This window comes from Pinus tabuliformis, chromosome 2_1 (assembly GCF_031772625.1).
Source record: "Pinus tabuliformis cultivar Carrire ecotype Pingquan chromosome 2_1, CPIR1, whole genome shotgun sequence".
Lineage (NCBI taxonomy): Eukaryota > Viridiplantae > Streptophyta > Pinopsida > Pinales > Pinaceae > Pinus > Pinus tabuliformis.
Genome location: NC_142299.1, coordinates 78,914,580 through 78,928,821, shown reverse-complemented (window position 1 = coordinate 78,928,821; position 14,242 = coordinate 78,914,580). Strand labels below are relative to the sequence as shown.

At 36.8% G+C, this 14,242-nt stretch overlaps 1 protein-coding gene across 4 annotated transcripts; it reads left to right on the top strand.

Moving 5' to 3' along the window:
- Positions 1–4,125: 4,125 nt before the first annotated feature.
- Positions 4,126–13,616, top strand: LOC149198863 (myosin-1-like). Of its 4 annotated transcripts, none has more exons than XR_016253740.1 (5): positions 4,126–4,424; positions 7,940–8,069; positions 8,249–8,718; positions 12,738–12,867; positions 13,046–13,616. XR_016253740.1 is itself a non-coding variant. In XM_089402189.1 (5 exons), the coding sequence occupies exons 3-5, from the start codon at positions 8,518–8,520 to the stop codon at positions 13,291–13,293; spliced, it is 528 nt and encodes a 175-aa protein (XP_089258315.1). In that variant the 5' UTR covers positions 4,127–4,424; positions 7,940–8,069; positions 8,249–8,517; the 3' UTR covers positions 13,294–13,616. The 4 variants fall into 4 exon arrangements, 2 of the variants coding, with proteins under 2 accessions (XP_089258315.1, XP_089258316.1); XR_016253739.1 differs by having other exon boundaries at positions 8,249–8,784; XM_089402189.1 differs by having other exon boundaries at positions 4,127–4,424; positions 8,249–8,667.
- Positions 13,617–14,242: the final 626 nt, after the last annotated feature.

Below are 14,242 nucleotides of genomic sequence, written 5' to 3'. Positions count from 1 at the left end.
AATAGATGATTGAAACCCTTGACATATATCAATTTGAAGAGGCCAACTAGGGCTTACGATGGAAATGCCGGTTAGGGTAAGAATAAATCTCAGCGAATTTTATGGCAGAAAACTTGCATAAAACTTTCAGGTTGACACGATGCCGCACAACTCTGATACAATTGTGAGATCCTGAATAGCTAACTGTAAGATCCCTAATAGTTAAATAATTAATAGACCTGGAACATTTAAGTGTTTTAATTTAATAGCTAAGAAGTGAAACGCAGGAAACGCCAAATATGAAAAGATAGATGCAACCTTTATTTATATTATTATCTGAAAGTAACACATGCCGGAATGATCAACTATGGAATCCCTTTGCAAGATGGCATGCAAGATTGCTCAACAAGACTAAACTAAACACTTAAGCACAATAATGGACCTTGAATGGATCCACCAGACAAATAACACCCACTGGTTTCGTCATTCAAGGTCCACCAGACAAATAACACCCATGGGGTTTCTTCTCTGGTATCAAACTTGAATTGGCCACACCAATTTCTCAAGAAAAACACAACAAGATACATATCAAACTTGAATTGGCCACACCAATTTCTCAAGAAAAACACAAGAAGATACATAAATCCGAATGATCCAAATGCTTACTTTCTATCCCCTTTTATAGGCTATGGACTCTTTGAAGAACCTATTTTATTATTTCCCCTGAAGACAAATACCATGGGTTGATACCATGGGAAAATACCATTGTGAATACCATGCACAAATTCCGTGCATTTTGACCATATCAAGAAAGGAAATATTACTAAAAACAATGTTAAAATAAAATATTTTAAAAATACTTAAGATGTATCTATATTGATTTAATTTCCAATCCACACATTTTCAGTCAATCAGTACTCTATTTTTAATATCCAAATATAAACTAATGTATGCCTCTCTCTCTCTCTCTCTCTCTCTCTCTCTCTATATATATATATATATATATATATAGAGGAAGACACAAAGATGGATGGGAGATGGAGCGAGATACGGATTGAGTTGGAGGGAAGAGAGAGAGAGAGACAGATTAATGGGGGGAGAGATAGAGGGAGGTGGGAGAGAAAGGGGGAGAGAGGAGTCAAGAGAGAGAAGGAGATAGAGATGAAGTTGCAGGGGGAGAGAGAGGGAAGGAAGAAGAAAGACATAGAGGGAGAAAGGTGGAGAGAGAGAGGGTGTGACAAGGGAGCAATGGAGAGAGAGTGGGGCAGAGAGGAGAGTGGGAGGGAAGAGAGAGAGAGGCATAGAGGGAAATGGAGTAAAGGAGAAAGAATGATAGATATGGAAAGAGAGTGTGTATGTTTGGGGGTGAGATAGAGAGAGCGAATAAGAAAGAGACACATAGATACAAATATAGATATTATATAGTTTTATATAACCAACCTAGATCCATCTTAACCTCAGATCTATCAAGCGCCTAGAGGGATCCAATCTCTCGAGGTGCAAACCTATTTTTTGAGTGTAAGACTTGAGGAACAGTTTGCACCTCAAGAGATTTGATCCCTCTCGGTGCTTGATAGATCTAGGGTTAAGATGGATCTAGGCTAGTTATATAAAACTATATAATATCTATATTTGCATCTATGTGTCTCTTTCTTATTTGCTCTCTCTATCTCACCCCTAAACATACACACTCTCTTTCCATATCTATCTTTCTCTCTCAGCTCCCTCGCTTTCCCTCTATGCCTCTCTCTCTCTTCCCTCCCACTCTCCTCTCTGCTCCACTCTCTCTCCATTGCTCCATTGTCATGCCCTCTCTCTCTCTCTCCAACTTTTTCCCTCTGTCTTTCTTCTTCCTTCCCTCTCTCTCCCCCTGCAACTCCTTCTTTATCTCCTTCTCTCTCTTGAGTCCTCTCTCTCCCTTTCACTCCCACCTCCCTCTGTCTCTCCCCCCATTAATTTGTCTCTCTCTCTCTTCCCTCCAACTCAATTAGTGTCTTGCTCTCTATCTCCTCCCTCCTCACTTTCTCTCCATCTCTCCTTTGTTGTTTCCTCCCTCTCTCTCCCCCTCCACCTCTCTCTCTCTTTGCCTTCGAGCTTTGTCCCTTTGTCACTCTTCTTGTTGTCAATTTTATTATAACCTTCATTTAATTTCTATGCGAATGTGGTATTGATAAGCCATGGTATTGTAACAAAGCCTATTTACAAGTTAATAATATCTACGTGAAAATCCATGGTTCATGTCATATTGTTGAAAAATATTTTGATTGTGAAATAAGTTATGATTTTTTGTTGAGTGGTATGGGGTTAATATCCATGGTTCATGTCATATTGTTGAAAAATATTTTGATTGTGAAATAAATTATGATTTTTTGCCGAGTGGTATGGGATTAATATCCATGGTTCATGTCATATTGTTGAAAAATTATTTGATTGTGAAATAAGTTATGATTTTTTGGCTTGTGGTATTGATAAGCCAAAATATTAGCCCATGCTATTGTAATGAAGCCTATTCACAAGTTCATAATATCAATGGCAAAGTGGGGGTGAATATCCATAGTTAAGAATATTTTCATATTGTTATAAAATATTTTGATTGTGAAATAAGTTATGTTTTTTGGGCATGTGGTATTGCTAATCCATGGTATTAGCACATGGTGTTGTAACACAATCTATTTACAAGTTAATAATATCCATGGTAAAGTGGGGGTGAATATCCATGGTTAAGAATATTTTCATGATGTTCTAAAATATTTTGATTCTGAAATAAATTATGTTTTTTCAGGCATGTGGTATTGGTAAGCCATGGGATTGGCCCATGGTATTGTAACAAAGCCTAATTAAACTACAAGTTAATAATATCCAGTGTAAAATGGGGGTAAATATCCATGGTTTTGTCATATTGTTATAAAATATTTTGGTTGTGAAATAAATTATAGTTTTTGGGCATGTGGTATTGATAAGCCATAAATCATGTTATTAGGTCATGGTATTGTAACAAAACCCTATTCACAAAATCAAAATATAACAAATTGATTTTTATTGTTTTTAATGCTTTAACTTTTTATTATTAAGTGAACCAACATTTAAATGTTTGCAATCATCACCAATATCACTTTTAACTTTAACTTTTTAATTTTTTCTATATTTTAACTAATCACATTTAAAACTATTTACATACTTACATTTCACCACACATCTACTCTACTACACTGAACTGTAGAGAGCGCCTCTTAAAACAATAGAGAGTGTATATAGTTTTGTCAACCATTTTACATCCAATTTTAAAAATGTTACATGTCTTAGGAACAATAAAGAGTGTATATAGTTCTCTAAGACGTCTCTCCTTAATTTAGGTATGAATTAGGTAAGAAAACCTTTGTAACGAGCCGCAATACCTACTCCATGTCCACCTTCAGTAACAGATTTGCTTTCCCTTTCCAAGATAGCATATTTGGAGCAAATCAGAGACGGCTTGGAGAGTAGATTTTGGAGGAGAGATTCACATCAAGTTCTTTGTTTTGGTTAATTTGCATTTCTGGAATATTTGATTGTTTGCTTCTATAACAGAATTGCGAGGTTCTCATCGACGGGCGTCTGCTATATGTGCATATCAATAAATAAACCGTCACACAAATTAACACCATTAGAATGTTGATTACTTACTATGGAGTCAACCTGATAACAACACACGATGGAGCCTTCAACTATCAATTTGGTTGCGCCTTTGATTATATCGTGCATTCAACTAAGGGCGTTCTTTGAATTGTTTGACAACTTTGGCCAGAAATAGCATTTCCTTCAGTAGACGCAGGCACTCAGCTTTGTTGGTATCAACTTCTTCAACTCACAAATTCAAGATGAAAATTAAAGTTAAATATAATGACAATCATTCCTCACTTAATACAAATTCTCAAATTCACGTTTAGTATAAATTCTTTCGATTGGTAAAGTATCTCTACTCGAGCCGGGAATGCTAGAAATGTATACCCAGTAGATATAAAGAAATTACTTAATTATTACGCCATAAGACATTTCTCCCTGAAATCAACTTCCCTACTTGCTTTTCTGTCGTAATCTTGATCGTCAAATCCGTTGTTAGACGATTAAACAATGGTCTGCCGTCCAATTCAATTAAATAGTTAATTACGCCGTAAATTTAATTTGGGTTATCGCGCCATCATGCCCGCGCGAATAGCCAGCGGGGTTTGTGGAAGAGTGCAGGGGCGAATGCTGCGAGAGGAGGGTTGTGTTTCCTGCAGCACAAGGAGGGCCAGGAGGATGAGGAGGGCTGTTGTGACCGCGCGAATAGCCATCTGCATTCTTTTTGTTGCATAGGAGTGCAGGGGCAAATGCCTTCTTTGCTGTAGGAGGGTCGCATTTGCACCAAACTGTCTAATTTACCAACTGTCGGTAGATTTGCAGCCTTCCGCCTCTGAGGTTTTCAGGTTGGTTAAATGCCTTGTTAAACTCTTCCTCTTGCTCTCCTTCCCCCGCTACAATGAAATGTAATGCTGCAGGCATATGCTCCAGAAGAAATCCCCTGCGTCATGTAAATGTTTTAGCATTTTATAGTCGAGTTTTGTTGAATACGAACAAGGTTTTTTATTTCTGTATTTATAATAGAAAAGAAATTGTCATACTAACTATTAAACATCTATAACAACAACAATTTCTCACCATTTTCCCTCGTCTATACCACAATTTGCACGGTCAACGGTTGAAAGGTGGGGTTGGAAACTTTCCGGTTTCCTGCAACCTCAATGGGCACTCTGTCCTGGATCATGTACAAGGCTTGACGCAGAGAAGGATACGAAGTTATCCACCCAAATTTATGGGCTTCAACAAACATCACGAACGATTTTTCTAGATCCGAGTTGTCTTTCAGATCCAGAGTAACGGATTGCTTGAACATTTTCTCCACCTTAAACGTCAACTATGAGATGGCCCCCAGCACTCCCAGAGACACTTTGGTGGCCTTCAGATCCTCGTCATTGTTTTTAAAATGGAGGAGTCTTACATATCCTTCATCCGTAGGCGCAGGAACAATGAAGCTCATGCCCACCACATATTCATGGATTCCACTTCCCTTACCCAACAATCTACTCCTGTGGGCTGCAGTACTAACGGTGCCGGCCATGGAAATAAAATCCCAGTTGGTTGTTTGAGGAAATGCAAGACCCTTTGATGCAAGCGCATCAACGAGTACCCTCAACTCTACCCCGGCATCAACAGTCATTGTCATCGATTCCTTGTACACCATGATACGAGAATTATAGTCCCGACTGCTAATAACAACCCTTCCATCTCCCCCCAGGCAGGAAAAACGATTAAGGGAATGAGATCAAGCACTCATAAGTTTCATCTTTCTCCCTTTCTTCACTTCATATGCAAATTCTTGGAGGAGTTCATCCTCAGACTTGGGGAAAACGCCCTTTGAAACCTTGCAGGTAGTATCACCTTCCCACATCCTTTGTGAGATGGTAGCCCTTGGAAACGAATTGAACAGGTGGTGGTGGGCATGTAGCTAAGAAAATATAGGTCTGCAATGAAATTATAAGAATGAATGCCACCTATGATTCACCTTCCTGAGTTGCGCCATCGATTGACTCAAAATTATGGGGCTGCATGAACTCTGAACCTCAATTATACAGCTCGAGTTAGGCAGTGAAATTCTTGACCACACCAAGTTTGACAATGTGGGTCTGCCGAGCCCTGCCTTCTTTTCAGTGGCTTTTCAGAGGGCATTTCAGGGTTACTAGCTTCTAAGCCAGCAAGATTTTCTAACTACCCAAAAGAGAGTTGAAACTCTGTTTCCTGTCCTCCCTTTTTCTCCCCCATAAAAACTACTTTAAAGGAGGAATTTGTCAATTACAAAAAAGCCTTGTTTCATTGCAAAAAAGCTTGGAAGTTGATAGAATGGTTATCCAACAGGTAAAGGGAAAATATGGTAATTTAGATATTTACCCTGGCGTGTCTCAAGAACATTTTAGAAGACATATTCCACCAAATGATGATGAATTTGACTGGGATGAAGCTACTTCAGCTGAAACAAAGATTCCTGATCGTCATCACGCACACTAGAGTCATCTTCAGGATTCAAAGTTTGATCTTAGTTCGGAACTTGATGTAGAACATGCTGCTATTAGTTAGCTGGTAAAGAAGTTTAAAGATAAGACACAAGTTTTCAATTATGATGTAATTTTTTTGGTGGAGGTGAAGTCAGGGAAGGGTCTGACAAATCTTGATCCTGAAGTAGAACTTGAAAAGTTGAAACAAAGATTTGATATATGGAAAAAATACTTCAAAGATCAATTGCTTCACACTAAGATAAATTATTCTACAGAGGTAGGGGAGTGCAGATTCTACTGCAGAAAGGGAAAAGAATAAATGGCGGGGAAAGAGAAGCACCTAGCAGAGTTATGATGCTGGCTTAGAAGCATGGAATCTATTATCAATTTTGAAATAAAGAGGGAGCATGGGTGAGAAATTTGTTATGATGTGTTGTACTGTTATTTTCCCTTTAAATGTCTACTTCGTACAGTAGTAACTAGTATGGATTCATCTACGACTTTGAGACAAGTTACCTATTTCCAATAAAAACGAATTTCTCTATTGAACGCAGTTAAAAAGGTTATAATGTTGCATAATCAGCCCTAACTTCCATTGACTCTCATTGATGGGTTCAAACAAGAGATGAAGTGCAAAACATGGATGAGAAATACCTCAATATATTGTTCTGCCAGCATTTGTGTAACTCTATACACAGTAGAATTAGTGTGGGTTAAATTGTAAGTTAAATAAATGAATCACATCTAGCAAATGACAAAGAAAATCACAATCAAAAGAAGCTAACAGTCTCAAGAAAGAAGATTGTTCCAATTGTATGGGTTTAGTGCCATCGCAATAAAAACTTGAAGCTTGTAGATTTTTGTCTATGTATTTTTTCCAGTAAAATGTGGTGTATATTAGTCCAATTTCTTTTAGGTGTATGATGTTAAGCATGTAGGGAAGTGATACATATGCCTCTATCCAGAGAGTTTTGATTCGTTTAAAAGAAAAATCATTGTAATCTACTGTCTGAGATATTATACTAGCTATTTTGATGTCTTCTTAGGGAGAAATCGAGGATAATTTCTCTTGACTGAGGATCAACAAGTTTCGTTTTGGTGCTTCTTATCAAGAAGTTTCTCTAGATGCTCTCTTGTACAGCCTAAGATCTCATGAAGCTTATCTTCATAATAATGGAAGAATTGAGTTCCTCCAGTTATTCTACCTTTGAGAAGACTGCATCCTCTCCCATATTTTTAAGGCCTAAAAGCTAAAGCAAATGCAACACAACTACAAACTTACATAGAAATTTGTCTTTGTATTATGTATGAATTCATTCATCACGTGATGCGGCCAAATCCTGTGATTGTCACTTTTAATTCCTGTGCTATAAGTTTTAAATTCTAATTGGATTTTTTATCATTTTTATCATGCTTCTTGCAACACATGGGGCAGAAAATGGCTAAGATTTTTGAGCTCCTCTCTTTTCCTCTTTCATTGAAATCTGTCCATTTGCATTGCAAGGGAATGAACAATGTCAACCTTAATATCCTCCACCATAGTACCCATCTTAGATCTAGAGATAGCTGGTGTGGTAGGCTTGACTAGTTGAGGATTAGGACTCCTTAGGCTCTTATCCTTCTTGCTGGAAGATATAGAATATTTCTTAAAAATATTATTTATTTCCTCATATGATAATGTAGATATTTCCCCATTAGCCAAAAGATTGAGTGTGTCCATATATTCTTATCTCACTCCTCGACGAAGAACAAGTTTGAGGGACTATTCATCTGTTGTTTTGCGGCATAGAATATACCAATATTAATGTCTTTGTGAAAACCATTTCCACTTTTCTGTGGAATGTTTGACATTCATGCTTTACTTAGAATTTAAACATAATCTTTATGTGCAGATTGGTAGGCTGGAAGACATATGGTCTCAAACACTTCGTGGAATTATTGCTGTGCGAAAGTGTTTAAGAGGTTATCAGGTCTGCAGTTATTTCAAGGAACTAAAGAAAGCTGCAATTTTGGTTCAATCATGTATGCCCTCCATCTTATGCTTTCTTTTATGTAGGTAAAAAGAAACTTATACTCTGTCTGTCTTTAAGAAGCAGGCATAAATTCCATGCAGCCTATATATTGCATTGTAAGATAAGAATGTATGTGTTGATGCTTGATCAAGTTCTGTACTTTAATACTGCACTTATTTATATGTGCAGGGCTGAAGGGTAAAAGAGTGAGGAAAGAATATGGGGTGTTGAAGCATAGAAACAAGGAAGTAGTCACTATACAAAAGGATGTGAAATTCATGATTGGCAGACAACAATACCTTACAGATTTGACATCAACAATTGTAATCCAAGCATGTAAAATAGAGATATATCCATCTACTAAGATATTCTCATTTTTTAAAGAGATGGATTTTATGGATTTTGTTCAAGGAGGGGTATACAATTGCATCATTTGAGGCTAGAAATATGTTGCAACAATGTGTGGTTGGCTTGCTAGAAGGAACATCGTGATCAAACAACAGTCACCAGAAATAATCTCTGCATTAAATATCTTTGCAGAGAGATACTTTGGAGATTTAAGTAAGAATGAAACAAAAAGCGATGCCAAAGTTAAAGGAATGGAAAGGGTACTAGATCTACCAAAATTAAGTCAAAATTTATAGGCATTAGAAGTAAAGGTATGAGCTGGCTTTTTTTGGTTACTACGAAAGTTCAATATACCTGGATTTCAAGCTCCAAGTAAGGTATACAATTTAATAGAAAACTCACGGTTTCGATCTTTGCTCCTCTGTTTTTATATATGATTTCTTATAGTAGTCCTCTGAGAATGATTTGGAAGATAAGAAGATATTCAAGGGTCAACATTATTTCATTTCATATCTTAAAAGTCATGTAGTGGATGTAGAGGCACTTTTGAAAGAAAAGGAACATGAAAACGCTATCTTATGCCAAAAAATACATCAATACGAAACTCGGTGATCAACATATGATGTCAAACTAGCCTCCGTTGAGAAAATGTGGCAGAATAATATGACTTCATTACAGCAAAGCCTTGCTTCACTGAAAAAAGCTTGGCAGTTGATAGAATGGTTATCCAACAGGCAAAGGAAAAATACGGTGATTTAGACATTTACCCTGGCGTGTCTCAAGAACATGTTAGAAGACATATTCCACCACATAATGATGACTTTGATTGTGATGAAGATACTTCAGCTGAAACAAAGACTCCCGATCCTGATCACACACCCCAGAGTCATCTTAAGGATTCAAAGTTTGATCTTACTTTGGAACATGATGTAGAACATGCTGCTATTGGTCAGCCGGTAAAGAAGTTTAACTATAAGACACAAGTTTTCAATTATGATGCAATTTTTTTGTGGAGGTGATGTCAGGGAAGGGTCCGGAAAATATTGATCCTGACGTAGAACTTGAGTAGCTGAAACAGAGATTTGATATATGGAAAAAATACTTCAAAGATTGATTGTGTTACACTAAGATAATTCTGCAGAGGCAGGGGAGTGAAAATTCTACTGCAGAAAGGGGAAAGAAGAAATGGTGGGGAAAGAGAAGCACCTAGCACAGTTATGATGCTAGCTCAGAAGCATGGAATCTATTATCAATTTTCAAATAAAGAGGGAGCATGGGTGAGAAATTTGTTATGATATGTTAAACTGTTATTTTCCCTTTCACTATCTTCCTTGTATGGTAGCAACTAGTGTGGATTCACCTATGACTTTGAGATAAGTTACCTATCTCCATTAAAAACGAATTTCTCTACTGAACGCAGCTAATGTTGGATAATTAGCCCTAACTTCCATTGACTATGATTGATTGACTCTGATTGATGGGTTCAGACAAGGGATGAAGTGCAAAGCATGGATGAGAAATGCCTCAATACTGTGTTTTGCCAGCATTTGTATAACTCTATACACAATAGAATTAGTGTGGGTTAAATTACAGGTTAAAGAAATGAACCCCGGCATCAACCGTCATTGTCATCGATTCCTTGTACACCATAATACGAGAATTATAGTCCCGACTACTGATAACAACCCTTCCATCTCCCCCTAGGCAGGAAAAACGATTAAGGGAATGAGATCAAGCACTCATAAGTTTCATCTTTCTCCCTTTCTTCACTTCATAATCAAATTCTTGGAGGAGTTCATCCTCAAACTTGGGGAAAACACCCTTTGAAACCTTGCAGGTAGTTTCACGGTAGCCCTTGGAAACGAATTGAACAGGTGGTGGTGGGCATGTAGCTAAGAAAATATAGGTCTGCAATGAAATTATAAGAATGAATGCCACCTATGATTCACCTTCCTGAGTTGCGCCATCGATTGACTCAAAATTATGGGGCTGCATGAACTCTGAACCTCAATTATACATCTTGAGTTAGGCAGTGAAATTCTTGACCACACCAAGGTTGACAATGTGGGTTTGCCGAGACCTGCCTTCTTTTCAGTAGCTTTTCAGAGGGCGTTTCAGGGTTACTAGCTTCTAAGCCAACAAGATTTTCTAATTACCCAAAAGAGAGTTGAAACTTTGTTTCCTGTCCTCCCTTTGTCCTTCCCCCATAAAAACTACTTTAAAGGAGGAATTTGTCAATTACAAAAAAGCCTTGTTTCATTGCAAAAAAGCTTGGAAGTTGATAGAATGGTTATCCAACAGGTAAAGGGAAAATATGGTAATTTAGATATTTACCCTGGCGTGTCTCAAGAACATTTTAGAAGACATATTCCACCAAATGATGATGAATTTGACTGGGATGAAGCTACTTCAGCTGAAACAAAGATTCCTGATCGTCATCACGCACACTAGAGTCATCTTCAGGATTCAAAGTTTGATCTTAGTTCGGAACTTGATGTAGAACATGCTGCTATTAGTTAGCTGGTAAAGAAGTTTAAAGATAAGACACAAGTTTTCAATTATGATGTAATTTTTTTGGTGGAGGTGAAGTCAGGGAAGGGTCTAACAAATCTTGATCCTAACGTAGAACTTGAAAAGTTGAAACAAAGATTTGATATATGGAAAAAATACTTCAAAGATCAATTGCTTCACACTAAGATAAATTATTCTACAGAGGTAGGGGAGTGTAGATTCTATTGCAGAAAGGGCAAAGAATAAATGGCGGGGAAAGAGAAGCACCTAGCAGAGTTATGATGCTGGCTTAGAAGCATGGAATCTATTATCAATATTGAAATAAAGAGGGAGCATGGGTGAGAAATTTGTTATGATGTGTTGTACTGTTATTTTCCCTTTTGCTGTCTACTTCGTACAGTAGCAACCAGTGTGGTTTCATCTACGACTTTGAGACAAGTTACCTATCTCCAATAAAAACGAATTTCTCTACTGAACGCAGCTAAAAAGGTTATAATGTTGCATAATCAGCCCTAACTTCCATTGACTCTCATTGATGGGTTCAAACAAGAGATGAAGTGCAAAGCATGGATGAGAAATGCCTCAATATATTGTTCTGCCAGCATTTGTGTAACTCTATACACAGTAGAATTAGTGTGGGTTAAATTGCAAGTTAAATAAATGAATCACATCTAGCAAATGACAAAGAAAATCACAATCAAAAGAAGCTAACAGTCTCAAGAAAGAAGATTGTTCCAATTGTATGGGTTTAGTGCCATCGCAATAAAAACTTGAAGCTTGTAGATTTTTGTCTATGTATTTTTTCCAGTAAAATGTGGTGTATATTAGTCCAATTTCTTTCAGGTGTATGATGTTAAGCATGTAGGGAAGTGATACATATGCCTCTATCCAGAGAGTTTTGATTCGTTTAAAAGAAAAATCCTTGTAAACTACTGTTTGAGATATTATACTGGCTATTTTGATGTTTTCTTAGGGAGAAATCGAGGATAATTTCTCTTGACTGAGGATCAACAAGTTTCGTTTTGGTGCTTCTTATCAAGAATTTTCTCTAGATGCTCTCTTGTACAGCCTAAGATCTCATGAAGCTTATCTTCATAATAATGGAATAATTGAGTTCCTCCAGTTATTCTACCTTTGAGAAGACTGCATCCTCTCCCATATTTTTAAGGCCTAAAAGCTAAAGCAAATGCAACACAACTACAAACTTACATAGAAATTTGTCTTTGTATTATGTATGAATTCATTCATCACGTGATGCAGCCAAATCCTGTGATTGTAACTTTTAATTCCTGTGCTATAAGTTTTAAATTCTGATTGGATTTTTTATCATTTTTATCATGCTTCTTGCAACACATGGGGCAGAAAATGGCTAAGATTTTTTAGCTCCTCTCTTTTCCTCTTTCATTGAAATGTGTCCTTTTGCATTGCAAGGGAATGAACAATGTCAACCTTAATATCCTCCACCATAGTACCCATGTTAGATCTGGAGATAGCTAGTGTGGTAGGCTTGACTAGTTGAGGATTATGACTCCTTAGGCTCTTATCCTTCTTGCTGGAAGACATAGAATATTTCTTAAAAATATTATTTATTTCCTCATATGATAATGTAGATATTTCCCCATTAGCCAAAAGATTGAGTGTGTCCATATATTCTTATCTCACTCCTCGACGAAGCACAAGTTTGAGGGACTATTCATCTGTTGTTTTGCGGCATAGAATATACCAATATTAATGTCTTTGTGAAAACCGTTTCCACTTTTCTATGGAATGTTTGACATTCATGCTTTACTTAGAATTTAAACATAATCTTTATGTGTAGATTGGTAGGCTGGAAGACATACGGTCTCAAACACTTCATGGAATTATTGCTGTGCAAAAGTGTTTAAGAGGTTATCAGGTCCGCAGTTATTTCAAGGAACTAAAGAAAGCTACAATTTTGGTTCAATCATGTATGCCCTCCATCTTATGCTTTCTTTTATGTAGGTAAAAAGAAACTTATACTCTGTTTGTCTTTAAGAAGCAGGCATAAATTTCATGCAGCCTATATATTGCATTGTAAGATAAGAATGTATGTGTTAATGCTTGATCAAGTTTGTACTTTAATACTGCACTTCTTTATATGTGCAGGGCTGAAGGGTAAAAGAGTGAGGAAGGAATATGGGGTGTTGAAGCATAGAAACAAGGAAGTAGTCATTATACAAAAGGATGTGAAATTCATGATTGGCAGACAACAATACCTTACAGCTTTGACATCAACAATTGTAATCCAAGCATGTAAAATAGAGATATATCCATCTACTAAGATATTCTCATTTTTTAAAGAGATGGATTTTATGGATTTTGTTCAAGGAGGGGTATACAATTGCATCATTTGAGGCTAGAAATATGTTGCAGCAATGTGTGGTTGGCTTGCTAGAAGGAACATCGTGCTCAGACAACAGTCACCAGAAAGAATCTCTGCATTAAATATCTTTGCAGAGAGATACTTTGGAGATTTATGTAAGAATGAAACAAAAATCGATGCCAAAGTTAAAGGAATGGAAAGGGTACTAGATCTACCAAAAGTAAGTCAAAATTTATAGGCATTAGAAGTAAAGGTACGAGCTGGCTTTTTTTGGTTACTACGAAAGTTCAATATACCTGGATTTCAAGCTCCAAGTAAGGTATACAATTTAATAGAAAACTCACGGTTTTGATCTTTGCTTATCTATTTTTATATATGATTTCTTATAGTAGTCCTCTAAGAATGATTTGGAAGATAAGAAGATATTCAAGGGTCAACATTATTTCATTTCATATCTTAAAAGTCATGTAGTGGATGTAGATAGACTTTTGAAAGAAAAGGAACATGAAAACGCTATCTTATGCCAAAAAATACATCAATACGAAACTCGGTGATCAACATATGATGTCAAACTAGCCTCCGTTGAGAAAATGTGGCAGAATAATATGACTTCATTACAGCAAATCCTTGCTTCACTGAAAAAATCTTGGCAGTTGATAGAATGGTTATCCAACAGGCAAAGGAAAAATACGGTGATTTAGACATTTACCCTGGCGTGTCTCAAGAACATGTTAGAAGACATATTCCACCACATAATGATGACTTTGATTGGGATGAAGATACTTCAGCTGAAACAAAGACTCCTGATCCTGATCACGCACCCCAGAGTCATCTTCAGGATTCAAAGTTTGATCTTACTTTGGAACATGATGTAGAACATGCTGCTATTGGTCAGCTGTTATAAAGAAGTTTAAATATAAGACACAAGTTTTCAATTATGATGCAATTTTTTTGTGGAGATGAAGTCAGGGAAGGGTTCC